This window comes from Scyliorhinus torazame, chromosome 12, assembly GCF_047496885.1.
Source record: "Scyliorhinus torazame isolate Kashiwa2021f chromosome 12, sScyTor2.1, whole genome shotgun sequence".
NCBI lineage: Eukaryota > Metazoa > Chordata > Chondrichthyes > Carcharhiniformes > Scyliorhinidae > Scyliorhinus > Scyliorhinus torazame.
In genome coordinates this window covers 91,594,884-91,622,487 of record NC_092718.1, presented here as the reverse complement: position 1 = coordinate 91,622,487, position 27,604 = coordinate 91,594,884, and the positions used below count along the sequence as shown (strand labels likewise).

Here is a 27,604-nt window from a genome sequence, read left to right as displayed (position 1 = left end):
TGAAACCAAAACACAGAGCCTTTCTTCGTTGTGAGGGTTTATTGACAGGTTCAGTCTCACAACTCTCCTCCCATTCAACCCAGTGCAGCAACCACCCCCGATCAATACTCTTGTGAAAAACCAACAACGTAACAGATTAAACTCATTAATAAATTAATAGGGGTGAAGACCCCTGAAGGGGTAATGCAGCAAAAGAAAATTTTCAAAGGACGCTCAGCTAATTGAAATTAAAATGTTGGGTGCAAACCAGCCCCTGCCTTGCCCAGCGGGCATAGAACGCCAGTTCGATACAACCGAGTGGTTCACTCGGGCCATTTCAGAGGGTGAAGGGTCAACCACAATGCTGTGGGTCCCGAGTCACATGTCAGCCAGACCGGGTAAGGACGGCAGACTTCCATCCCTAAAGAGTGTAATGTTCTTGTCGGATGGCCTGATTTATATTACAAGAACACTTGTACCTAAAGCTATCAACAATTTATTAACATTAACTGTGGGTAAACTATATACAAAATAAGAGATAAAAAACAGTAAGATCTAGCACAGGGGCAGCATGGTAGCACAGTGGTTAGCACTGTGGCTTCACAGCTCCAGGGTCCCAGGTTCGATTCCCCGCTGGGTCACTGTCTGTGCGGAGTCTGCACATTCTCCCCATGTCTGCGTGGGTTTCCTCCGGGTGCTCCGGTTTCCTCCCACTAGTCCTGAAAGACGTGCTGTTAGGCAATTTGGACATTCTGAATTTTCCCTCTGTGAACCCGAACAGGCGCCGAATGCGGCGACTCGGGGCTTTTCACAGTAACTTCATTGCGGTGTTAATGTAAGCCGACTTGTGACAATAAAGATTATTATATTATTATTAGTATGAAGCAACCTCTCTCCAGCTTTCTCCTGCCAGTCTGAGGGGTCACATGACTCTAACATTCACTTTATGTGCTAATGAGACTCCTAGTGGTCAGTTGGTGAATTACAACACAACCATGATGTCATTACAAAGGGAACCAGATGGTTTTTTATTTTGCGCTAATCAGGTAGTTTCATGATCGCCATTAATTTTATTCCAGTTTTCTTACTTAATTGAATTTTAAGTCGTGCCTCTCCTCAGTCCCATGATTACGAGTCCAGTAATGTAACCATTGTGCGACCATTCCTCGTTAGCCCTGCCCTTCCTTTCTAACTCAGTCAAATCTTACAAACTGCTGCTGTAGAGAAACACTGTGATTTGCCAGCTCACAGTGAGCCAGGATTTACAACCCCTTTTATAGAGCCACAGGCCCAGATAAAGCTGACGGATGAAAGGGAAACACAGTTGGTTTCTGTTTTCTCACGAGCCCCTCCTAGGTCCAAAAGGTACAAGGAGCTGATGGACCGGGATTAGAACTCCAGACGCAAGAGGGTGTTTAAGAAGGTGTCCTCAGGGTTCGTCTGAAGGGGTTGACGGTGAGCAGGAAGATGATCCTGTTATCTGTTCTGATTGTGCTTGGAGGTAATTACTTTCTCTCCATTAACATTCTTAAAAAACAGCCTGCGGAACAGAATCGTTCGGAGCAAAGATCATTTTCCCAGAGGAATCCACAGAATATGGTTGGATTTTGTTCCTGACCTGACGATGTCCAGTATTTATTGTCCATCCCCAATTGCCCCTGGAAAAGGTGGTTGTGAGCTGCCGTCTTAAACTGCTACAGTCCTGGGGTATAGGTACACCCACAGTGCTGTGGTCCTACAATTCTCTTACTATAAATAGCTGTATGACTTTCTGCTGGTGACTTTGCATTTCCTTCCTCCCACACTCACCTCTCCCTTCCCAACTCCTCTCTCCCTCCCTCTCCCGTCTCCTTCCTTCTCTCCTTTCCCTCCCTCTCCCCTCTCCCTCCCTCATTCTCCCCTCTTCCGCTTCCACTACCCCTCCCTCCCTCGCTCTCCCCTCTTCCGCTTCCACTACCCCTCCCTCCCTTTTCCCTACTCTCCCTCCCTTCGTATCTCTACCCTCTCCTTCCCTCATCCCTTCTCCCATTCCCCTCTCCCTCTCTCCCCCTTCCCCTCCCTCTCTGTCCACTCTCCCTCCCACCGTCCCTCTCCTTCCCCTCTCCCTTCCTCCTTCACCCCTCTCCCTTCTCCCACTCCCCTCACTCTCTCTCTCCCACCCTCTCTCTCCATCACGCTCCCTCCCGTTATCCTCTCCAGCCCTCCCTCTACTCCTCTCTCTCCCTCCCCTTCCCTGTGACACTGCAGCCCCGTACTGGTCTCAGCCACCATCCGCAGAGTGCCTCAGGCCTTGGGCATCCTGGCCCATGGCCGATACTTTCGCCACCCGTGTAGTGTTGGCCTGGGTGGCATGCACTGTCGATACCGCCTCCTGTCCCTGCAGGCCTTTGGACTCCTCCAACTGCTCCTGCTGGTGCTGGATAGTTGCTGACACCCCCTCCATTATAGATGGGACCGCCCTTTCCAGAGGCCCGAGACTCGTCTGGACGGCAACTAGTTCCTGGGGTCGGGCCGCCCTCCGACGGCCCGCCTTCTCCGGGTTTCCTACCTCCACCTGGTGTGCGGGTTCTGAGGGGGTGATGAGGAGGTAGGTGTGGGGGTGGTGAGTGTGTGGTGTTGGGGTCATGCCAAATGTGCCATGGGGAACTGCAACTCAGCAGGGGTCACTTCCTTGACCACTGCTGCCATCCACCTCAGCGACCACCCTCTCTCCAGGTCCACCAGCCAGGTTCAGTGACCGCCGCCCCACGACGGTGAGGTGGTACAGCTCCGGCGGGTCCCCCTCCGGTCTTCAGGCGAGGGGGGGGGGGGCGGAGACAGAAAGCGCACAGTATTAGGCAGTCAGATGCAGGCAGCACAGGGGGTGGGCAGCTGGTGGCCTTTGTGGCCAAGGCACCCGGCCGTGGCAGCCAGTATGGGTGCTGGCATGTGGTGCAGGGTGAGGGGGTTCGGTTGCCCTCCGGATGTGGGGGGGGGGGTGTTACATCTGTGTGGGACGGGGGTTAGTGCCAGCGGCAGAAAGGGGTTGAAAGGGTTCAATCCCAAGGGTAGGTTACACACAACAGTATTGTATTCTCTCCAGTCCGGGAGGTTAAGGGGTGATGTAACCAAGGGGGTTGATGATGATTAAAGGATTCGGTCGGGTTGATAGAGACAATTTATCTCCTCTGGTGAACTTTATGCAGGGGAGTTGGGTGAGTGGGGGATGGGGCGGGGAGTCCAGTACTGTGGGGGGGGGGGGGGGCTAGAATCTTACAATTGGAGCCAGGACGTTCAGGGAATGATGTGTCAAGGCCGGGAGGAGGGGTCAATTGGAAATCTCAAGCCTGGTTTTGTTGAGTAAAGGGATTAACGCCGACAAGGAGGATAGATGAAGTGAAGGATAGGGTCATCCTGGACAGGCTGAAAGGCCTTTTCCTGTTTCTTTGTTACTCAACTGTTCTCCACACTGTTCTAGTTTCAGCTGTCTCCTGTTACCGTGACGATAAGATTGTCGGTGGTTATGAGTGCATCCCTCACAGCGTCCCTTACCAGGTGTACATGAGGCGGTACCAGAGCCCCTGGTGTGGGGCCTCTCTCCTGAACTCACAATGGATTCTCTCAGCGGCTCACTGCTTCCTGCGGTAAGTTTGGATAAACCTCGCCCAGGGCCTACGTCCGCTCACGGCACCACCTTACCAACCATCTACCTCCACGCCTCCTCGGCCTCTGGTGCACCCACTCTGCCTGTCTGGACAGTGACGTGATGTCGGGAAATGCTTCTTCCCACAGTGAAGAGTCAGGTCCCGCTGAACAGAGCAGAATGGAACAGAAGCGAGAGACTGAGCGGCTACCTCCTATACCTAGGGTGGCAGGATTGCACAGTGGTTAGCACTGCTGCCTCGCACAGCCAGGGACCCGGGTTTGATTCCAGCCTTGGGTCACTGTCTGTGCGGAGCCCGCACATTCTCCTTGTGTCTGCGTGGGTTTCCTCCGGGTGCTCCAGTTTCCTCTCACAGTCCAAAGATATGCCGATTAGGTGGATTGGCCATGATAAATTGGCCCTTGGTGTCCAAAAAGATTAGGTGGAGTTACTGGGTTATGGGGATAGGGCGGGGGATTGTGCCCAGGAAGTGCGCTCTTTCCAAGGGTCGATGCAGACTCGTTGGGCCGAATGGCCGCCATCTGCATTGTAGCGATTCTATTCTATGTCTCTCACGGTGTTGATTCTCATGGCAGGCCCAGCCTACTGAACGTGTGGATCGGGGCACATGATCTGTCCGTGAGCGAAGACTCCAGGCAGTCACGGAGGGTCATCAGAGCTGTTCGGCACCCAGGGTACGATCACCGCACCACTGACAACGACATTATGCTGCTGAAAGTGGCTCCCCCAGTCCAGTTCAATGAGAAGGTGCAACCACTCCAAATGCCCAGCTCCTGTGCCAGCAATGGCACCGAATGCCGAGTCGCCGGATGGGGCGACACAGTCCACGATGGGGGTAAGTGTTTGAGCCATTCAAAAGGGAGGGAAGGAAAACAAGGTCAAGGAAGTCAAATTGGGTGGAAAGGATTTGAAGTACACAGAGTGTAAATATTCGGAATAAGTGTGTATGTGAGCCGACCCAGTGAACTGGCTCAGCGTTTGTTCTGGTCATTGATATGGTTTATGTTGATAGGTTTTATACGGGGTGACAATTACCACCGGCAGTGGGGCGCCAGCTGCTTTATTAACCAATTCCTGACCTTTGACCCAACAGGCCAGTTCCCTGACCGTCTGCAATGTCTCGATGTCCCGATCCTCTCGGACACAGAGTGTGAGAGCAGCTATGGGGACGCAATTACCCCCAACATGTTCTGCGCTGGATTCTTGGAGGGAGGAAAGGAAACTTGTCAGGTAACAGCGTTGGGAAAGAGCTCCTTCATCACAGAGCTAACTGGTGGATAGACAGCATGGGAGAGAGAGAGAGAGACAGGAGTGAATGAGAGGTGGTGGGGCAGGGGGAGAGAGCAAGAGAGAAAGGAGCAAGGTGGGGAGGGAAAAATGGGAGAGAGAGGGAGTGAGAAATTAGCGGCAAAGATGGGGAGACAGAGTTCGGGGGAGCAAAGGGAGGGGGTGAGAGTGACAGAAAATGGAATATAGACAGGGAGGATGGGAGGGAGGAGAGAGAGATTTGTGAGATAGCTGTGGAGACAGAGAGGGGGGGGGGCAGAGAGAGAGAGGGAGAGAAACAGAATGGAACAGAAAAAAGGAGAATGGGAAAGAAAGGGAGACAGGAGATTAGAGATATAGAAAGGGAGACAGACAGAAGGGGAACAGACAGTGAGGGAGAGAGACAGAATGGAACAGAGAAAGGGAGAATGGGAGGGAGAGAAGGAGAGTGAGAGATGAGCAGAGAGGAGTGAAAGATAATCAGAGAGAGAGAGTAGACGGAGAGAGAAATAGAAAAGTGTGACATGGGAGAGAGAGTGAGATAGGGATAGTGAGAGAGATAAAGAGGCAGTGAAAGAGAGGGACAGAAAGAGAGGGTAGGGGAGAGATGGAGTGAAATGTGCAGATGGAGGGAGAGAATGTTAGCGGGAGAAAGAGACCCACAAGTAATGTGAGGGACAGAAGGAGGTAGAATGAGAAAGAGAGGCAAAGGGACAAAGAGAAAGAGGGAGAGCGACAGAGGGGAGGAAGAATGAGATGAAAAAGAGTTAACAAGAGAGAGATGGAAAGAAAGTGGTAAAGCGACTTCCGGTTGCGGCGATGCGGAGCTAAGCCGCACATTTCGGCAGCTCCCGCTGGAATGGACTTTTGGGCTCTCCGGAGGAGCCCCAATGGCACTTTTTTGATTCAATCCCGTGTGGGAAGGTGAAGTAAAGTCCCCCTTCCGTCGTGTATGGAGGGGACTGGAAGTGGCGGGACAAAAAAAGAGGCTTTGGAGCAGCGGCAGAAACGGGGGGGGAAAACAAGATGGCGGAGGGCGGAGATCGAGCAGCATGGGGGCCGGACCAGCAGGAGTTTCTCAGGTGCTGTGTGGAGGAGTTTAAAAAGGAGGTGCTGGCGCCCATGTTGTTGGCGATTGAGGGGCTGAAGTAGACCCAGAAGGCCCAGGCATTAGAGCTCCGAGAGGTGAAGGAAAAAACTAACGAGAACGAGGACGAGATCTTGGGCCTAGCAGTGAAGGTGGAGGTGCACGAGGCGCTGCACAAGCGGTGGGCCGAGAGATTCAAAGTCCTGGAGAACAGGTCGCGGAGGAAGAAACTCCGGATTCTCGGTCTCCCCGAAGGAGTGGAGGGGGCTGATGCCGGGGCGTATGTGAGCACGATGCTCCATTCGCTGATGGGTGCTGAGGCCTCTCCGAGCCCCCTGGAGCTAGAAGGGGCTCACCGGGTCCTGGCGAGGAGACCCAAGGCTGGTGAGCCGCCAAGGGCGATAGTGGCGAGGTTCCATCGTTTCGCGGACAGAGAGAGTGTCCTAAGATGGGCCAAGAAGGAGCGGAGCAGTAGATGGGAGAATGCGGTGATCCGAGTCTACCAGGACTGGAGCGTGGAGGTGGCAAAGAGGAGAGCTGGCTTCAATCGGGCCAAGGCGGTGCTGCATAAAAAAAGGGTGAGATTCGGAATGCTGCAGCCAGCGCGACTGTGGGTCACGTACCAGGACCGACACCACTATTTCGAAACGCCAGAAGAGGCTTGGACCTTTATCCAAACAGAAAAATTGGACTCGAACTGAGGGGCTGCGGTAGTGGGGGAGATGTTGACTGTATACAGGGCTGTAAATATGGGGGAATAAGGCACGCTTAATAAATTGTAGCGCACAAAGACTCACGAGAGACGAATAGAGATGAAGTCGATGAAGCTTTATTAAGCGTGACTTGTTCCCCGCAGTTCAGCAACAGACTGGCCTGCGGGGGAGAACTCCTGGTTCTTATACTCCGCCTTCAGGGCGGAGCTAGAGATCAACAGCCAACCAGGACCCGGGATCTGTCAGCCAATGACATCACGGCTTCACAGTCCCACATGACCCCTAATGCATACTACCATGGGTAAAGAATGTTTCACGGGTGGGACGATGGATGGGGATGGGGGACGAGTTTTTGATGGGGGGACAGTGAGGAATGTGGGCGTTGGTGCTGGAGGGAGGTGAGACTCGGGGATGGGGGAATTGGGGAATTGGGATAAGGCCGCAACAGGAGCTGCGCCACAGGGGGCGGGCGGGGCTGGCTCAGGAAAGCGCGGGCTTTTCCCCATGCTAGGGAGGGGGGGGATGGAGGAGCGCAAGGAGGAGGAGGGATTTCCACACGGGGGGGTCAACGGGAAGGCGGGGGAAGCCGGGGTCAGCAGGAGTCAGTTGACTTACGGAAGTATTATGGGGGGAGCAAAAGAGCTAGATTTGGATCGAGCGGGGAGGGGGGGTGGGGAGGGGGGAGACAATAGGGTTGCTGCTGCAATGGCTGAGGGGGAACTGAAAACGGAAGAGGTGGTCGGGGCGGGGGTTCCCCGTCTGGGGGACTGGAGGGAGCGGGAGATGCGGGCACGGGACTGGCCTAAAATAGGAGATGGCTCGTCGGCGGGGGGGGGGGGGGGGGGGGGGGGGGGGGTAGCCCCCCAATCCGGCTGATCACGTGGAATGTGAGAGGCCTAAATGGGCCGGTTAAGAGGGCCCGAGTGTTCGTGCACTTCAAGGGACTGAAGGCAGACGTGGTCATGCTTCAGGAGACACATCTGAGGGTGGCAGATCAGGTCAGGTTAAGAAAGGGATGGGTGGGACAGGTGTTCCATTCGGGGCTGGATGCGAAGAATAGAGGGGTGGCAATACTGGTGGTGAAGCGGGTGTCGTTTGAGGCCAAGAACATAGTGGTGGACAACGGAGGCCGATACGTGATGGTGAGTGGTAGGTTGCAGGGGACAGGGGTGGTATTGGTAAATGTCTACGCCCCGAATTGGGACGACGCTGGATTCATGAAACGTATGTTGGGGCGCATTCCGGACTTGGAGGTAGGAAGTTTGATAATGGGTGGGGACTTCAAAACGGTGTTGGACCCAGCACTGGATCGCTCCAGATCCAGGACCGGAAAGAGGCCGGCTGCGGCCAAGGTGCTCAGGGGGTTTATGGACCAGATGGGGGGGAGTAGATCCATGGAGATTTGCCAGGCCTTTGGCCAGAGAATTCTCTTTTTTCTCCCATGTACACAAGGCCTACTCCCGGATAGAGTTTTTTGTTCTGGGCAGGGCATTGATCACGAAAGTGGAGGGGACGGAGTATTCGGCCATAGCCATCTCGGACCACGCCCCGCACTGGGTGGAATTAGAGCTGGGGGAGGAGAGGGACCAACGCCTGCTGTGGCGGTTGGATGTGGGACTGCTGGCAGACGAGGAAGTGTGCGGGAGGGTGTGGGGGTGCATTGAAAGGTATCTGGAGGCCAACGACAACGGGGAGGTGCAGGTGGGAGTAGTGTGGGAAGCGCTGAAGTCAGTGGTTAGGGGAGAGTTAATCTCCATTAGGGCTCATAGGGAGAAGAGAGAGGGCAGGGAAAGGGAGAGGTTAGTGGGGGAGATTTTAAGAGTGGACAGGAGATATCCAGAGGCCCCTGATGAGGGACTACTCAGGGAGAGACGAAGTCTCCAGACGGAGTTCGACCTGTTGACCACAGGGAAGGCAGAGGCACAGTGGAGGAAGGCACAGGGGGCGATGTATGAATATGGGTAGAAGGCGAGCCGGATGCTGGCACATCAGCTCTGTAAGAGGATGGCAGAGAGGGAAATAGGTGGAGTCAAGGATGGAAGGGGAACTACGGTGCGGAGTGTGGTGAAAGTGAATGAGGCATTCAAGGTCTTCTACGAGGAGCTGTAGAGGTCCCAGCCCCCAGGAGGAAAAGAGGGGATGCGACGATTCTTGGACCAGCGGAGGTTCCCGAGGGTGGAGGAGCAGGAGGTGGCTGGTTTGGGGGCACCAATTGGGGTGGAGGAGCTGGTTAAACGACTGGGGAGCATGCAGACAGGGAAGGCCCCAGGACCGGATTGGTTCCCGGTGGAGTTCTATAGAAAGTATGTCGACCTGTTAGCCCCGTTGCTGGCAAGGACTTTCAATGAGGCAAGGGAGGGGGGGAACCCTGTCCCCTCTGCTGTTTGCATTAGCAATTGAACCTTTGGCCATGGCGTTCAGGGAGTCGGGGAAATGGAAGGGGGTGGTCCGAGGGGGAGAGGAACATCGAGTGTTGCTGTACGCAGACGACCTGTTGCTGTATGTGGCGGATCCAGTGGAGGGGATGGTTGAGGTCATGCAGATCCTAAGGGAGTTTGGGGCCTTCTCGGGCTATAAGCTCAATGTGGGAAAGAGTGTGAGCTTTGTGGTATATCCGGGGGATCAGGGAAGAGGGATAGACGACCTACCGTTGAGGAGGGCGGAAAGGAGCTTTCGATACTTGGGGATCCAGGTACCTAGGTGCTGGGGGGCACTGCACAAATTTAATTTGACGCGGCTGGTGGAACAGATGGAGGAGGACTTTAAACGGTGGGACATGTTGCCGCTCTCGCTGGCGGGCAGGGTACAGTCGATTAAAATGGTGGTCCTCCCGAGGTTTCTTTTTGTATTCCAATGCCTCCCAATTGTGATTACCAAGGCCTTTTTTAAGAGGGTAAGCAGGAGCATTATGGGATTTGTGTGGGCGAGCAAGACCCCGAGGGTAAGGAGGGGGTTCCTGGAGCGTAGCAGAGATAGAGGAGGGTTGGCGTTGCCGAATCTGGGTGGCTACCACTGGGCAGCCAACGTGGCGATGATCCGTAAGTGGGTGATGGAGGGAGAGGGGGCGGCGTGGAAGAGGTTGGAGATGGCGTCCTGCAAAGGAACGTGCCTGGGGGCGCTGGTGATGGCACCGCTGCCGCTCTCGCCGACAAGGTACACCACGAGCAACGCTAAAGATCTGGGGGCAGTAGAGACGACATAGGGGCGCGATGGGAGCCTCGGTGTGGTCCCCGATCAGGGATAACCATCGGTCTGTCCCAGGAAGGATGGACGGGGGGTTAGAGAGCTGGCATCGGGCAGGGATTAGAAGAATGGGGGACCTGTGCATCGATGGGACGTTTGCGAGCTTAGGGGCGCTGTGGAGAAATTTGGACTACCTCCGGGAAATGCCTTCAGGTACATGCAGGGGGGGGGGGGGGGGGGAGCATCTCTTTCTGGGGGGGAGGGGAAGAGGGAGGGATAGGGAAGGGGGGGGGGTTCTCCGGGGGGGGGGGCATCTAAGCAAGAAAAACATAAACGATCCGGAAAACTGATGTGTACGGGAGGAATCCAATGTACAAAGTTCTGTATCATATTGATTTGCCATGTTTATGTCTTGCTATGCGAGTTTTTTCTTCTTTTTTGTTACGGCGGGGGGGGGGGGGGGGGTTGTTTCTCTGGTTGAAAATTCTGTCAAAAATTCTTAATAAACATATTAAAAAAAAAGAAAGTGGTAAAGCAAGTGAGGTATATACAGAGATGATCATGGAATCCCTAAGGTGCACAAGGAGGCCGTTTGGCCCATTGAGTCTGCACTGACCCTTCGAAAGACCACCCGACTTGAGCCCAATCCTCCACCTTGTTCCTGCAACCCCACCCTAAGGGGCAATTTAACACGACCAATCCACCTAACCTGCATATCTTTGGATTATATACGGAAAGATAGATAAATGATAGATGGTTGGATACGCGGAGGAAGAGGTATCAGGAGGTATTTTTAATATAGCACATCCAATGGGAAACTAATGGGAGGGATTGAGTATCATTTTTGCTTTAGTCTGAATTTAGGTAGCACACAATGTTATGGATGTGGAGTCACTAGTTTCAGACTGGGTAAGATTCACAGCTTTCTTATCCCAATAACACAGCAGAATGAGTTTAGAAGAAAGGTCCAACAGTTTCATGGCCACTTTTGCGGAGAGAAGCTCTCTATTTCCAGGATTTTGTTCAGAGTGTGTTTGGAGCACTAGGCAGGGCTGGCCAGGATCCAGGATTACATGTCTCTCTTCCCCGGAGAAGGGAGGGTGATCATCGCGAGCCTGGAAGCCTGCCAGACAGAAAAAAACAGTGAAACCTTGGAAATGACGCGTGCTTGCACGAACTAGCCTTGTATACTTTGAAACAGAACTCCAGTTTGGACCAGTACCAGTTATTTCAGTATTTAGTATTAGCATCACTGGAAGGGAAGTGTGTCATGTGATCCAGCCTCAGTTTCACTTGGGCCTGTGAGCAGAACACAGCACACACAGCTCTGCTGCTGATGTCTACTGACTATCTATCAATGTATATGTGTTCTTAAAAGCTTATTTTAAATAAATTAAAATGTTGGCATAATCCCTTATAAGTGATTGGTGTCTTTCCCTCACTTAAAAAACGCAACAAGTCCAAGTTTTAATGGTTGCAAGAGTCATCAGGAATGTCCCAGGCCTTAGACTTGAAGCAAGGATGTTTCCAGCGTCCTATTCTCAGGCCCCAAGCCCTGAGCAAACTCAGGCCAATTCCCAGGCCAGGCTAGCTGACAAGGCCAGGCTGAGTATAACAGTTATGGAAAGGAGAGGAAAGTATAGATGTCATTGAGTCAGAACTGTTGGATGGTCAGGAGTGAGGGAATGCTGCAGTGTCGGAGGCTCAGGACTGAGGGAGTGTTGCAATGTCAATGAACCAATACTGAGAGAGTGCTGCACTGTCAGAGGGTCAGTACTGAGGGAGTGCTGCACTGTCAAAGGGTCGGTACTGAGGAGGTGCTGCACTGTTGGAGGCTCAGGACTGAGGGAGTGTTGCAATGTCAATGAACCAATACTGAGGGAGTGCTGCACTGTCAGAGGGTCAGTACTGAGGGAGTGCTGCACTGTCAGAGGGTCAGTACTGAGGGAGTGCTGCACTGTCAAAGGGTCGGTACTGAGGAGGTGCTGCACTGTTGGAGGGTCAGTAATGAGGGAGCGCTACACTGTCAGAGGATCAGTACTGAGGGAGTGCTGCAGTGTCAGAGGGTCAGTACAGAGGGAGCGCTGCACCACCAGAGGGTCAGCACTGAGGGAGTGCTACACTGTCAGAGGGTCAGTACTGAGGGAGTGCTGCACTGTCAGAGGGTCAGTACTGAGGGAGTACTGCACTGTCAGATGGTCAGTACTGAGGGAGTGCTGCACTGTCAGAGAGTCAGTACTGAGAGAGCGCTGCACAGTCAGAGAGTCAGTACTGAGGAAGTACTGCACTGTCAGAGAGTCAGTACTGAGAGAGCGCTGCACTGTCAGAGGGTCAGTACTGAGAGAGCGCTGCACTGTCAGAGAGTCAGTACTGAGGGAGTGCTGCAGTGTCAGAGGGTCAGTACTGAGGGAGTGCTGCAGTGTCAGAGGGTCAGTACTGAGGGAGTGTTGCACTGTCAGAGAGTCAGTACTGAGCGAGTGCTGCAGTGTCAGAGAGTCAGTACTGAGGGAGTGCTGCAGTGTCAGAGGGTCAGTACTGAGGGAGTGTTGCACTGTCAGAGAGTCAGTACTGAGAGAGCGCTGCACTGTCAGAGGTGCCATCTTTGCGATGAGACATTAAACTGATACTCCATCTGCCCTCTCAGGTGGTGGATCCCACAGTCACTATTTGGGTAAAGTGCTGGGGAGGGTTGTGCGGTGGCATTTTCTCATGCGTCCTGAGAACAATATGTATCCTTGAACTAACATTTCTGAAGGGATTATCTGGGTCGTGTTCGCATTGCTTTTTGCAGGACCATGCTGTGCTCAATTCGGCTGTTGTGTTTCCTATATTACAACAGCGGCTGCACTTCCAAAAGCATCCTAATTGGCTGTGAAGTGCTCTGTGATGTGTTGAGGTCATTGGGAGGCGCTATAGAAATGCACGTCCATCCTTTTTTTGCTTGACTGATGAATGATGTGGTTCCTCTAGATTGACTCTGGTGGGCCTCTGGTCTGTGCTGGGGAGCAACAAGGCATTGTATCCTGGGGCATTGATTGTGGTCGCCCTGGTTACCCCAGTGTCTACACCAAGCTCTGCAACTACATCTCCTGGATTAACGAGACAATGGCAGCCAATTAATCCGGATGCTCTTCAGAAACCATTTCCAAGGTGAGTCCTTGGCAACCAGGCTGGGGATCACTGTTGAAATGAAATGGTGTAACATTAAAGGCTTCTACTTCCAAAATTTCCTGTCCGCCATCTTCATTTCCTGTTGTCACACTGTCTTGGTCAGTCTTGCCCCCCCCAACATTTACCCGTGAATAAAATTTAGAGAAAGGTAATGAAAAACAGAAAGTGTGGAGGATTAAAAAAAAGACACAAGAGAGACTGAGAGAGAGAATGAGAAAGAATTAGCGGAGGACAGCAAAGGGAAAGCCTTTGATAGGTCATTCTTGGAGGTCACTGCATCAGGACTATCAGATTCCCCATGACCCCCACCGAATACAATCTCCCCAGTAACGAGGGGGCGGGGCTTCGCCTTAACAGTGGATTAGATCACTAGCACAAAACCCTGACCTGGGTGCAGGCCAGGGAGGGAGAACCTTCAGGAAGAGGCAAGCTTGTATATTGTAAATAAAACTCAACCTTTGTTTCCTACCTGCCTGCTCAATGCGTGCTCTGTCATGGATTCTTCACTCACGCACCTTGCCATTCCCGCTATCACGCACGCAGGCCACAAAAAACACAAACCTGTTGGACAAGTACAAAGGAATGCAGCTCCTCCATCCCTGCCTTCTTGATTTCCGCACAGCCTGTCTCACTTCCTGCCGAGCATAACCAACATGGGAAGACCCCCATCCTAAGGGATACGGGTGTGGTGATATGCATCACTGTAAGTACACAAAGGGTTAACGCACATACACTACACCTAGCTAGATACTAGAGGGAACACCAGAGACATGACACACAGGCAGGCAACCAATAGGTCAGTAAGATAGGACACGACCAATGGGCAGTCACGATACACACAGAGGTGACACTACCACAGGGGGGCATTACACCAACCCATATAAAAGGACACATCACACATGCTCAGTCTCTTTCCAGTGGAGACACTCAGTATGTACACAGGGTTGATTTGAAACACATCACATCCACCACGTGGATTGTAGCAGACTGGATTGTCAGTCTGAGTAGCTATAGCAGGATTAACAGTAGCGCCAAATCCAAGTAGGAGAATTGCTAATGGTTTAATAAACGTGTTAAAGCAATCTCCAAGTCTGAACCTTCCTTTGTCAGAGTGCACATCAAGGAAGCAGCTTATGCTACGTCAAGAGCATAACAAAACAGGGGGTGCCTCCCGGAACAAAGTTTCTGCTAACTTTCCCCACTCCCTGATTCATTGCAGTGTCCACAGCTCAGTCTCCGCCTCAGCGGAACTGAACCGGAGTTTCTCGGCCGCAGATGCATACCGTGAATGTGGTTGCCGTGGATTAAACTGGAGTCTATCAGCTCCCACCGACGACAGCTTTTTGTTTGGCAGCATTCTCGTCAAGCACCTTGGGAGGTTTTCCTCTGCCATAGGTGCTATCAAAATGCAAGTTTCTGCTGTACCTTTCCTGTACTTCAACCATGTGAGATTTTAACACCTGCGTGTTATATAAATGGTGATAGATTAATGATTAAACCCGTGCCTGGGCTATGTATCAATACAGACCTGAGATTGGCAGCTGTAAACATCTTGCCTTCCTAAATCTAGTCCTGAAATGAAGTTTTAAAGCTAATTAATTATTAGCCACATTCAATGGCTGGGACCGAATCTGCTCTATATAAAGGACAGGAGCTTTCCTGGGATCAGTACATGTGAGCTGTAAGATGGAGGTTTTTCTCTTTACCCTGCTCTTAGGGGCTGCAGGTACTGTCACAGAGAGATTGAAGTGGGCTGGTGTGTGTCTGAATGCATGCCTGTGTGGGCTATATCTCTGTTCCCTTGCTACCGACTCCATCCCTGGCAGGATTCTCCGAGCCGAAATTGCGCTCAGCGTGGGGGCGGAGAATGGGGTGTCAGACCCGCGATTGGGCCCGATGGAGACCGCGGACCGGAGAATCGCCGTCAGTTGCGCCCGCGCGGTTGAGGCGACGCCGGTCGGGGGCCATTGAAAGAGGCCCTCGCGGCGATTCACAGCCGGCAGCTGGCCGAGTTCCCGCCGGTGTGGTTTTCTCACGGTTCGACCCGGCGGAGTCCGCAGCCGCCCTGCTGGGGGTCAGGGGGATCCGTCACAGGGTAGGGGTCTCCAGGACGACCAGGCTCGTGATCGGGGGCCACCGATCGATGGGTGGGCGCGATCTGGGGAGGGGCGTATATTGTTGGGGCTGGCTTGCTGTGTGGGTCCGCCATGTTGCGCGGACCTGCGGCTGGAAGTGCAGAGCCCTGTATCGGCAGCCGGAGCTGCGTGGAACACTCGGGGGCCCTGCTAGCCCCCTTCAAAACCAGGAATCACTCGGGACTTTCTCCAGGAAAGTCCAGATTGATTTGCGCCTGTTTTCTCGCAGGTGTGGGGACAGAGCCCCATTTTCAGAGAATTCCGCCCAACCTGTCCACTCCCAACCTTTGATCCTGCGATGTTGTTCTGACCTCATATTCACACCACCGCTACTTCCACATTCGTAACATGGTCTGACCGCCCCTCCGCCTCTGAGCAGATGCTATTAACGCACTTTTCCATATCCTAGTTACCCAGAGACTCGACTATATTGACACACTCCAGGCTGCTCTCACACTCCGCAGCTTTAAGACCATCCAAAAGTCTTATGTCAATGTCTTAACGCACAGCATATCCTGCACACCCATCACCTTGCACCCATGAACCCAATTCGCCCCGGTCGGCAACATCTTGATTTTAAAAAGCTTCCTGCCCTACAATCCTCCCAATCTCTGTAATCTCCTCCAGTCCGTACAATCCTCCCAATCTCTGTAATCCCCTCCAGCCCCTACAATCCTCCCCATCTCTGTAATCTCTTCCAGCCCTTACAACCCTCCCTATCTCTGTAACCTCCTCCAGCCCCTACAATCCTCCCTATCTCAGTAACCTCCTCCAGCCCCTACAACCCTCCCTATCTCTGTAACGTCCTCCAGCCCCTACAACCCTCCCTATCTCAGTAACCTCCTCCAGCCCCTACAACCCTCCCTATCTCAGTAACCTCCTCCAGACCCTACAACCCTCCCTATCTCTGTAATCTCCTCCAGCCCCTACAATCCTCCCTATCTTCAATCTCCTCCAACCGCTACAATCCTCCCTATCTCTGCAACCTCCTCCAGCCCCTACAATCCTCCCTTTCTCTGCAACCTCCTCAAGTCCCTACAATCCTCCCTATCTCAGTAACCTCCTCCAGCCCCTACAATCCTCTCTATCTCTGCAATCTCTTCCAGCCCCTACAATCCTCCCTATCTTCAACCTCCTCAAGCCCCTACAATCCTCCCTATCTCTGTAATCTCTTCCAGCCCCTACAATCCTCCCTATCTCTGTAATCTCTTCCAGCCCTTACAATCCTCCCTATCTTCAACCTCCTCCAACCCCTACAATCCTCCCTATCTGCAACCTCCTCCAGCCCCTACAATCCTCCCTATCTCTGCAACCTCCTCAAGCCCCTACAATCCTCCCTATCTCAGTAATCTCCTCCAGCCCCTACAATCCTCCCTATCTTCAACCTCCTCCAGCCCCTACAATCCTCCCTATCTCTGCAACCTCCTCCAGCCCCTACAATCCTCCCTATCTCTGCAACCTCCTCAAGCCCCTACAACCCTCTCTATCTCTGTAATCTCTTCCAGCCCCTACAATCCTCCCTATCTTCAACATCCTCAAGCCCCTACAATCCTCCCTATCTAAGTAACCTCCTCCAGCCCCGTCAATCCTCCCTATCTCAGTAACCTCCTCCAGCCCCTACAATCCTCTCTATCTCTGTAATCTCTTCCAGCCCCTACAATCCTCCCTATCTTCAACCTCCTCCAACCCCTACAATCCTCCCTATCTGCAACCTCCTCCAGCCCCTACAATCCTCCCTATCTCTGCAACCTCAAGTCCCTACAATCCTCCCTATCTCAGTAACCTCCTCCAGCCCCTACAATCCTCTCTATCTCTGTAATCTCTTCCAGCCTCTACAATCCTCCCTATCTTCAATCTCCTCAAGCCCCTACAATCCTCCCTATCTCAGCAACCTCCTCAAGCCCCTACAATCCTCCCTATCTCAGTAATCTCCTCCAGCACCTACAATCCTCCCTATCTTCAACCTCCTCCAGCCCCTACAATCCTCCCTATCTCTGCAACCTCCTCCAGCCCCTACAATCCTCCCTATCTCTGCAACCTCCTCAAGCCCCTACAATCCTCTCTATCTCTGTACTCTCTTCCAGCCCCTACAATCCTCCCTATCTTCAACCTCCTCAAGCCCCTACAATCCTCCCTATCTCAGTAACCTCCTCCAGCCCCTACGATCCTCCCTATCTCTGTAATCTCTTCCAGCGCCTACAATCCTCCCTATCTTCAACCTCCTCCAACCCCTACAATCCTCCCTATCTGCAACCTCCTCCAGCCCCTACAATCCTCCCTATCTCAGTAATCTCCTCCAGCCCCTACAATCCCCCTATCTTCAACCTCCTCCAGCCCCTACAATCCTCCCTATCTCTGCAACCTTCTCCAGCCCCTACAATCCTCCCATCTCTGTAACCTCCTCCAGCCCCGACAATCCTCCCTATCTCTGTAACCTCCTCCAGCCCCTACAATCCACCCTATTTTCAACCTCCTCCAGCCCCTACAATCCTCCATATCTCTGTAACCTCCTCCAGCCCCTTAAATCCTCCCTATCTCTGTAACCTCCTCCAGCCCCGACAATCCTCCCAATCTTCAACCTCCTCCAGCCCCTACAATCCTCCCTATCTATGCAACCTTCTCCAGCCCCTACAATCCTCCCATCTCTGTAACCTCCTCCAGCCCCGACAATCCTCCCTATCTCCGTAACCTCCTCCAGCCCCTACAATCCTCCCTATCTCTGCAACCTCCTCAAGCCCCTACAATCCTCCCTATCTCAGTAATCTCCTCCAGCCCCAACAATACTCCCTATCTCTGTAACCTCCTCCAGCCCCTACAATCCTCCCTATCTCTGCAACCTCCTCAAGCCCCTACAATCCTCCCTATCTCAGTAATCTCCTCCAGCCCCTACAATCCTCCCTATCTCAGTAATCTCCTCTAGCCCCTACAGCCCTCCCTATCTCTGTAACCTCCTCCAGCTCCTACAATCCTCCCTATCTCTGTAACCTCCTCCAGCCACTACAATCCTCCCTATCTCTGCAACCTCCTCAAGCCCCTACAATCCTCCCTATCTCAGTAACCTCCTCAAGCCCCTACAATCCTCCCTATCTCAGTAATCTCCTCCAACCCCTACAATCCTCCCTATCTCAGTAATCTCCTCCAGCCCCGACAATCCTCCCTATCTCAGTAATCTCCTCCAGCCCCTACAATACTCCCTATCTCTGTAATCTCCTCCAGCCCCTACAATACTCCCTATCTCTGTAACCTCCTCAAGCCCCTACAATCCTCCCTATCTCAGTAATCTCCTCCAGCCCCTACAATCCTCCCTATCTCTGTAACCTCCTCAAGCCCCGTCAATCCTCCCTATCTCTGTAACCTCCTCCAGCCCCTACAATCCTCCCTATCTCAGTAATCTCCTCCAGCCCCTACAATCCTCCCTATCTTCAACCTCCTCCAGCCCCAACAATACTCCCTATCTCTGTAACCTCCTCCAACCCCTACAACGCTCCCTACCTCTGTAACCGCCGCAGCTGCCATGCCGTGTTCCCGGCTGCTCAGACCACACATCAACCGCGCGGTCGGGAACCCGGGCTTTCAGGTGCGGAAAATCGCGAGGGGCCTGTCAATGACGCGCCAACACCATTGTAATGGCGTGCAGTGCGCGGCGCGAGGGCGCCATTTCAGACGGGGCGGAGACTTGGAAACCGGCGTCAAACCGCCACCGTCGGGATGGATTCCGAGAGAGAGAGTGTGTGCGTGAGAGAGGGACAGTGCGTGTGAGCAAGAGAGAGAATGTGTGTGTAAGAGAGTGTGAGAATGTGTTAGACAGTGAGAATGTGTATGTGTGAGCGAGTGTGTATTGTGTGTGTGAGAGGGACAGTGCGTGTGTGATAGGGAGAATGTGTGTGTGTGAGGTTATGCATGTGTGTGTGAGGGAGAGTGTGTGTGTGCATGTGTGAGTGAGTGTATATTTGAGTGAGTGTGTGTTCGAGTGTGAGGGAGAGCATCTGTGTGAGCGAGTGTGTGTGAGTGAGAGTGTGTGTTTGTGAGTGAGTGTGTGTGAGCGTGTTTATGAGTGAGTGTTTGAGTGTGTGCGAGTTAGTGTGAGTATGAGTGTGTGTGAGTGTGATTGTGTGAATATGCGTGTGTGTGATTGTGCGAGTGTGATTGTGTATGAATGTAATTGTGTGAATGCGATTGTGTATGAGTGCGATTGTGTATGAATGTGATTGTGTGAATATTGTGTATGAGTGCGATTGTGTGAATGTGATTGTGTATGAGTGTGATTGTGTACGACTGTGATTGTGTGAATATTGTGTATGAGTGCGATTGTGTGAATGTGATTGTGTATGAGTGTGATTGTGTGTGAGTGATTGTGTGAGTATGTGTGTGTGATTGTGTATGTTTGTGAGTGTATGTGCATGAGTGTGAGTGTATGTGTGTGATTGTGTGAGTGTGATTGTGAGTAGGTGCATGAGAGTGTGATTGTGTTTGTTTATGAGTGTGTGTGTGAGTGTGTGTGTGAGTGAGTATGACTGTGTGAGTGAATGTGTGTGAGTGAGTGAGTGTGAGTTTGGAAAGTGATACTCAGTCTCGACATGCTTCCTTCTCTCAGTTGCTGCTCCTGTGGATGAGAAGATTATTAATGGCCACGAGTGTTATGCTCACTCTCAGCCCTGGCAGGTTTTTCTCACCTACAATGGATACCGATGGTGTGGGGGCTCGCTGATAGACCACCAGTGGATCGTGTCTGCAGCTCATTGTTACCAACCGTGAGTCTACAGATAATCACAGCAACACGCCAACATACACAAACACTCAATCATCCAGGCAGAAAAACACTGACATACAAGCATAAGTGCCAAACATGAACACACAGAGATATACAACCTTCCAATGCACACATCCACTCAATGAAGGGTTGACAAAGGTTTTCTCACTCGTATAGCCTCTCCCACATATTAGTCATTCTTAGTGTCTCACAATATAGACACTCACCCTCCAGAAACAAGATAGTCACTTCATTCACCTCCTCATAAAGACCTCCGATCTTTATGGAGAATGGTTCCTGGGATGAGCGTTGCAGTGACTGGGATCAATTGGAGAATCTGGGACTGTTTTCCTCGGGAGAAGAGAAGATGAAGAGGGGGGGGGTGGGGGGGGGAGGTCTGGACAGAGGGGATAGAGGGAAAAACTGTTCCTATTGGGGAAGGATCGGGAACCAGAGGGGACGCAGATTTAAGGTGATTGGTGGAAGATGCAATGGGGACACGAGGGGAAACGTTATCACCAGAGAGTGGCTCGGATCGGGAACGCACAGCCCGAGAGTCTGGGGACGGCAGGTTCAATGGAGGGACTGGAAAGAGAATTGGGATTGTTAACTGAACAGGAAGAGGATGCAGGGCCACAGGGAGAAGGCAGGGGGAGGGTGACACTGGGTGTGTTGGTGTTGCAGAGAGCTAGCCTGGACATAACAGGCCACACGGCGTCCAGCTGCGCTAGAACCCAGGGGAAGCAGAAACTCAACAATAAAAGCAAATTACTCCGGACGCTGGAATCTGAAACCAGTTTCAGAAACTCGACAATGTCAACATGTGAATTTGTTCTTTGATGTGCAGACCCAGTATCCTGAAAGCTCACCTGGGAGAGCACGACCTCGGTTACTATGAGGGCACAGAGCAGCGTATCCCAGTGGCCAAGGCCTTCGCTCACCCTGACTACAACCGGGTGAACCTCAACAACGACATCATGCTGCTCAAGCTCGCCTATCCCGCCAGGCTGGACCAGTACGTCAGGCTCATCCCTCTGCCCAGCCAGTGCCCCAGAGCTGGCACCCAGTGTATCACCTCTGGCTGGGGCAACCTCGTGACAAATGGAGGTAAGGAGGGTGACTGAGGGGTGTGTGTGGTGAGGGGGGAGAGACCCGGATTAATGTTTCGCTGGTTTGGAGGGGTCGATGGGAGGGAGAGTGTCGAATCAAGCAGAACAATTCCCATTCCAGCTGCTCCTGAAATATGACCAGCAGTGCCTCCTGGAGTCCCAGACTCAAAAGCATTGCCGGGGGAGATTTAGTGTGTTGGTAAAATAATTCCGGTCCAGCTCTTTGAACGATAACTCCAATTAGCCCCCACCACTCTCCCTCTGCTCCCCCCTCCCCAATATTCCTGCAAATTTTTCCCACTTCCATTATTTCTCCAATTCCCCCAAGTTCCTGTTGAATCTGCTTCCACCCCACTTTCAGGCAGCACCTTCCAGATCACAACAGTGTAAAAAAAATCTCATCTCCACCTCTGGTTCTTTTCCTGATTCTCTTCAATCTGTGTCCTTCTGCTTACCCACCCTCCTGCCAACTGGAAACAATTTCTCCTGATTTATTCTCTCCAAACCCCATCTCATGATTTTGAAAGCCTCAATTCAATCTCCTCCTTAATCTTCCCTGCTCAAGGGTGAACAATCCCAGCATCTCCCAGACCCTCCACATTAGGACAAGTCACCTGTACTCCATGGTCCACACTCACTCCCCATTAAACTGGTTTATAACAATTTCATCCTCGCTTTTCAATTCCTCCACTCCCGCCAACACTCCCTATCCCCGTAACCTCCTCCTGCCCCTAAAACCATCCCTATCTCTGTAATCTCCTCCAGCCCTTACAACCCTCCCTCTCTGTAACCTTCTCCAGTCTCCTACAACCCTCCCTATCTCTGTAACCTCCTCCAGCCCCTGCAACCCACCCTAACTCTGTAACCTCGTCCTGCCCCTAAAACCATCCTTATCTCTGGAACCTCCTCTTGCCCCTCCAACCTTCCCTATCTCTGTAGCCTCCGCCTGCCCCTAAAACCCTCCCTATCCCTGTGACCCCCTTCAACTCCTACAACACTCCCTGTCTCTGTAACAGCCTCCAGTCCCCTACAACACTCCCTATCTCTGGAACCTCCTCCAGCCCCTACAACACTCCCTATCTCTGTAAACTCCTCCAGCCGCTACAACACTCCCTATCTCTGTAAACTCCTCCAGCTCCTTCAACCCTCCCTATCTCTGTAACCTCCTCCAGCCCCCTACAACCCTCCCGATCTCTGTAACCTGCTCCAGCCCTGAAAACCCTCCCTATCTCTGTATCCTCCTCCAGCCCCAACAACCTTCCCTATCTCTGTAGCCTCTGCCTGCCCCTAAAGCCCTCCCTATCCCTGTAACCCCCTTCAACTCCTACAACACTCCCTCTCTCTGTAACAGCCTCCAGTCCCCTACAACCCTCCCTATCTCTGCAACCTCCTGCCTCTAAAACATTCCCTATCCCTGTAACCTCCTCCACTCGCGACAACACTCCCTATCTCTGTAACCTTCTCCAGTCTCCTACAACCCTCACTATCTCTGTAACCTCCTCCAACCCCTGCAACCCTCCCTATCTCTGTAACCTCCTCCAGCCCTTACAACCCTCTGTATCCCCATAAGCTCCTCCTGCCCCTAAAACCATCCCTATCTCTGGAACCACCTCTTGCCCCTCCAACGCTCCCTATCTCTGTAGCCTCTGCCTGCCCCTAAAACCCTCCCTATCCCTGTAACCCCCTTCAACTCCTACAACACTCCCTGTCTCTGTAACAGCCTCCAGTCCCCTACAACCCTCCCTCTCTCTGTAACCTCCTCCTGCCCCTAAAACCCTCCCTATCTCTTTAACCTCCTCCAGCCCCGAAAACCCTCCCTATCTCTGTATCCTCCTCCAGCCCCTCCAACCTTCCCTATCGCTGTAAACTCCTCCCGTCCTCTACAATCCTCCTCATTTCATCTGTCCCTAATATTGCCCTTAGATGTCTCGGGTTCAGATTTAGTTTCCTTACAAAGCATTTTGGGATGTATTATAAAAACAATAGTTCTACATAAATTCTAGGTGCTGTTATTTTATTGGTGTTAATAGTGTTCCATTCACTGGCATAATTAAGTACTCTACTGCTCAATTGCTGATTAATCTGACCTGCCCTTGAGCAGTGAAACTCGCATTGCTTTAAGTGCTGAGGTCATTCAGAGTTCAATTGCATTTAAATATAATCTCTTCTATCGAAAGAGATGTTTCCCTGTCAAACACACATTGTCAATTCCCAAGTCTGTCACCAGTCTTCACCAATGAGTTCAGCTCACCTGGTTCCACAGGTCAGACTCAAGGCTCTTCACTGCACTGACTACAGTACGGCAGCATGGTAGCACAGTGGTTAGCACTGATGCTTCACAGCTCCAAGGTCCCAGATTCGATTCCCGGCTTGCGTCACTGTCTGTGCGGAGTCTGCACATTCTCCCTGTGTCTGTGTGGGTTTCCTCCGGGTGCTCCGGTTTCTTCCCACACGTCCCGAAAAAGTATGCTGTTAGGTAATTTGGACATTTTGAATTCTTCCTCTGTGTACCCGAACAGGCGCCGGAATGTGGTGACTGGGGGCTTTTCACAGTAACTTCATTGCAGTGTTAATGTAAGCCTATTTGTGACAATAAAGATTATGATTATGTAGTTGACCAATTCCTTTGAATCTTGGTGAGCAGGACTGGACGCCAATGTCCAGTGTGTGGTTTAACCAATGGCCTGTACACTACACACACTAATTCAACAAGATCAGTGATTTAATCACTTGTATGCCAGTGGGAGGCAAATATTCACTTTTCGATTGGACTGTTCTGACTTATTTATTTTTCATTCAGTAAAATATCCCAATGCCCTGCAGTGCCTGAATCAGCCAATCCTGCCGGATGCTGACTGTCGCAGAGCTTATCCACCCTACTTCACAGACAACATGTTCTGCTCAGGATACTGGGAGGGAGGTCAGAGCACATGTCAGGTAAAGTAATTCAAAACGATGAGCTGGGCATATCTAAATATCAGTGCAGCACTCCCTCAGTACTGACCCTCCAACAGTGCAGAACTCCCTCAGTACTGACACTCCAACAGTGCAGCACTCCCTCTGTTCTGACCCTCTGACATTGCAGCACTCCCTCAGTATCGACCCTCTGACAGTTCGGCGCCAACTCAATACTGAACCTCCCACAGAGCAGCACTCCCTCAGTACTGAACCTCTGACTGTGCAGCACTCCCTCAGAACTGACCCTGTGACAGTGCAGCACTCCCTCAGTACTGACCCTCTGACAGTGCAGCACGCCCTCAGCACTGACCCTCTGACTGTGCAGCACTCCCTCAGAACTGATCCTCTGACAGTGCAGCACTGCCTCAGAACTGACCCTCTGACAGTGCAGCAGTCTCTTAGCACTGACCCTCTGACAGTGCAGCGCTCCCTCAGTACTGACCCTCTGACAGTGCAGCACTCCCTCAGCACTGACCCTCTGACTGTGCAGCACTCCCTCAGAACTGACCCTCTGACAGGGCAGCTCTCCCTCAGCACTGACCCTCTGACAGTGCAGCACTCCCTCAGTACTGACCCTCTGACAGTGCGGCACTCCCTCAGTACTGACCCTCTGACAGTGCGGCACTCCCTCAGTACTGATCTTCTGACAGTGCAGCACCCCCTCAGTACTGACCCCCTGACAGTGCAGCACTCCCTCAGTGCTGACCCTCCAACAGTTCAGCACTCCCTCAGTACTGACCCTCTGACAGTGCAGCACTGCCTCAGTACTGACCTCCCGACTGCAGCACTCCCTTAGTACTGACCCTCTGACAGTGCAGCACTCCCTCAGTACTGACCCTCTGACAGTGCAGCACTCCCACAATACTGACCCTCTGACAGTGCAGCACTCCCTCAGTACTGACCCTCTGACAGTGCAGCACTCCCTAAATACTGACCCTCTGACAGTGCAGGACTCCCTAAGTACTGACCCTCTGACAGTGCAGGACTCCCTAAGTACTGACCCTCTGACAGTGCAGCACACTCTCGGTACTGACCCTCAGAACCGATTTGGTTACCTGGCCCTCTGGAATGTGGCTCAAATCCAAGCTGACTGACTGAGGGGAAAGTGCGCCAACCGGTGATCTACGCTCTCAATCCTGAAGAGCGGGTGAGCTCTGGTTGACTGCCCAATTTGTCACTTTATCAATCTCACTCCGAATGACACTCGATGTCTTTTGTCCTGCAGGGGGATTCTGGCGGACCTGTGGTGTGTGACGGAGAGCTACAAGGCATTACCTCCTGGGGTTATGACTGTGCCATGAAGAATCATCCCAGTGTCTTTGTCAAGGTCTGCAACTACAACCAGTGGATCCAAGAGATTATCGCTGCAAACTGACCGATGAGTCCTTACTGTAGGACTGCAGCAATCTGAAACACTGGAGCTCTGTACAGTCCCAATAAAGATTGTTCCTCAGTGTCTCTTGCATTTGCCCTTGTTTATTTGCTGCATCTCTTTTTGAATATTTCAAACTGTCTTCAGAATCGCCTCATCCGCTCCCTCGATATCTCCCAACCTGACGCTTCCAGCTTTCTGCTCAGCAGTCTGGATTCCTCCACCGAGCATCAAAAATAGGAGCAGGAGGAGGCCATTCAGCCCCTCGAGCCTTTTATTTGTTCAGGGGATGTGGGTGTTGTTCCCATACCCTGGGCAAGTGTACGGTCAATTCCAGCCCTGCAGTCGTTACACAAATCAAATAACCGATAATTCTCAGAAGAAAACTCAGAATCTTTGGCTTTTGGCTGCCCAATAATGATAGTCAACAGGTCTGTAAGTTTAAACACAATTACTAATTATTGATAACAAGAACTATCATGGAATATGCAGGAAAACAACTGTTTAACCATCATCTAATTCCTAATTCCCCTCTTTGACTTGGCCCCCCATCCTCTATACACACAAGACCGACAAACACAGAGGGGAGGAAAGGGAGTGAAAAAAAAATGAGTAAAAGGAGAAAATGCGTCTTTGTTTCAAATGGGCATTTCCAGAACCTTGGGCGAAATTCTCCCCCAACGGCGGGATGCCCGCCGACTGGCGCCAAAGCCGGCGCCAATCAGACGGGCATCGCGCCGGCAAAAAGGTGCGGAAGTCTCCGCATCTTTGGCGGCCTAGCCCCAACATTGAGGGGCTAGGCCGACGCCGGAGGGATTTCCGCCCCGCCAGCTGGCGGAAATGGCGTTTGTTGCCCCGCCAGCTGGCGCGGAAATGCGGCGCATGCGCGGGAGCGTCAGCGGCCGCTGTCAGTTTCCCAGCGCATGCGCGGGAGCGTCAGCGGCCGCTGTCAGTTTCCCGCGCATGCGCAGTGGGGAGAGTCTCTTCCGCCTCCGCCATGGTGGAGGCCGTGGCGGAGGCGGAAGGGAAAGAGTGCCCCCACGGCACAGGCCCGCCCGCGGATCGGTGGGCCCCGATCGCGGGCCAGGCCACTGTGGGGGCACCCCCCGGGGTCAGATCGCCCCGCGCCCCCCCCCCAGGACCCCGGAGCCCGCCCACGCCGCCTGGTCCCGCCGGTAAATACCAGGTTTGATTTACGCCGGGACAGGCAATTCCTGGGCGGGACTTCGGCCCATCCGGGCCGGAGAATCCAGCGGGGGGTCCCGCCAACCGGCGCGGCCGGATTCCCACCCCCGCCCAATCTCCAGGAGCGGAGACTTAGGCGGGGGCGGGATTCACGGCGGCCAACGGCCATTCTCCGACCCGGTGGGGGGTCGGAGAATGACGCCCCTTGGCCTGGATTCTCCGAAAATGGGGCTATGTCCCCACGCCCGCCGGAAAACGGGCGCGAACCATTCCAGACTTTTTTCAAGAAGTCCAGAGTGATTCTCCAACTTCAAGAGGGATTGCAGGGCCCTGGCAAGCACTGTGCAACTCCTGCTGCCAATACGGGGTCCTGCACTTCTGGCCACGGGTCCGCGCATGCATGTGGCAGCTGTTTCCGCGCCGGCCCCCGCGCAACATGGCGGAGCCACACAGTGGGCAGGTGCAGAAGAAGATAGGACCCCGATCGTCGTGGAGGCCCCCCACCCCCAGAGTCTGAAACCCCCCCCCACCAGGATGACCACCACGGCCGCGGGTCCGAGCTCACGCCGGGTGAAACCATACCAGAACCATGCTGGAGGAACTCGGCGGGCCGACCACGGAGAATCGCCATGGGGGCCTCTTCCAACGGCCCCCGATTGGCACCGCTTCGACTGTGCGCGCGCGACTGTGCCGATTCTCCGGTCCCCGGAAGGTGTCAGGAATACAGCACACACGGCCTTTCTACAGAGCGAGAGTCCTGGCCTTTACTTGTAGCCTGTAATGGTTTTCCTGTAGATTCACTTATCTAGATTCTCTGCAGCTTCATGATACAGCACTCACAGCCTTTCAGGAGAGGGAGAGAAAGCAGGTCCTTGCCTTTCTGTGTCCAGGACTCAACTGCTCCTGGAGGTCTCCGAGAACCATCCCACTGGGGTAGGATCCAATCACCACCTGTTCCCGAACAGAGTACGACCTTTTGGCCAGTTTATTGGCCACCAGGCAATCAATCAACCAAGTCCCACCCCATCTCTCTCTCTCCCGAAAAGTCTGAAG

The 27,604-nt window shown here is 52.8% G+C and overlaps 2 protein-coding genes across 2 annotated transcripts; both read left to right on the top strand.

Moving 5' to 3' along the window:
• Positions 1–957: 957 nt before the first annotated feature.
• LOC140386554 (trypsin-like) lies at positions 958–13,097 on the top strand. Its single transcript, XM_072468975.1, has 5 exons — positions 958–1,480; positions 3,437–3,602; positions 4,198–4,457; positions 4,716–4,852; positions 12,842–13,097. Exons 1-5 carry the CDS (start codon positions 1,447–1,449, stop codon positions 12,989–12,991), a joined length of 747 nt encoding a protein of 248 aa, XP_072325076.1. The 5' UTR covers positions 958–1,446; the 3' UTR covers positions 12,992–13,097.
• A 1,602-nt stretch (positions 13,098–14,699) lies between these two features.
• LOC140386555 (anionic trypsin-2-like) lies at positions 14,700–25,450 on the top strand. Its single transcript, XM_072468976.1, has 5 exons — positions 14,700–14,768; positions 19,772–19,928; positions 20,775–21,034; positions 23,837–23,973; positions 25,220–25,450. The coding sequence occupies exons 1-5, from the start codon at positions 14,729–14,731 to the stop codon at positions 25,367–25,369; spliced, it is 744 nt and encodes a 247-aa protein (XP_072325077.1). The 5' UTR covers positions 14,700–14,728; the 3' UTR covers positions 25,370–25,450.
• Positions 25,451–27,604: the final 2,154 nt, after the last annotated feature.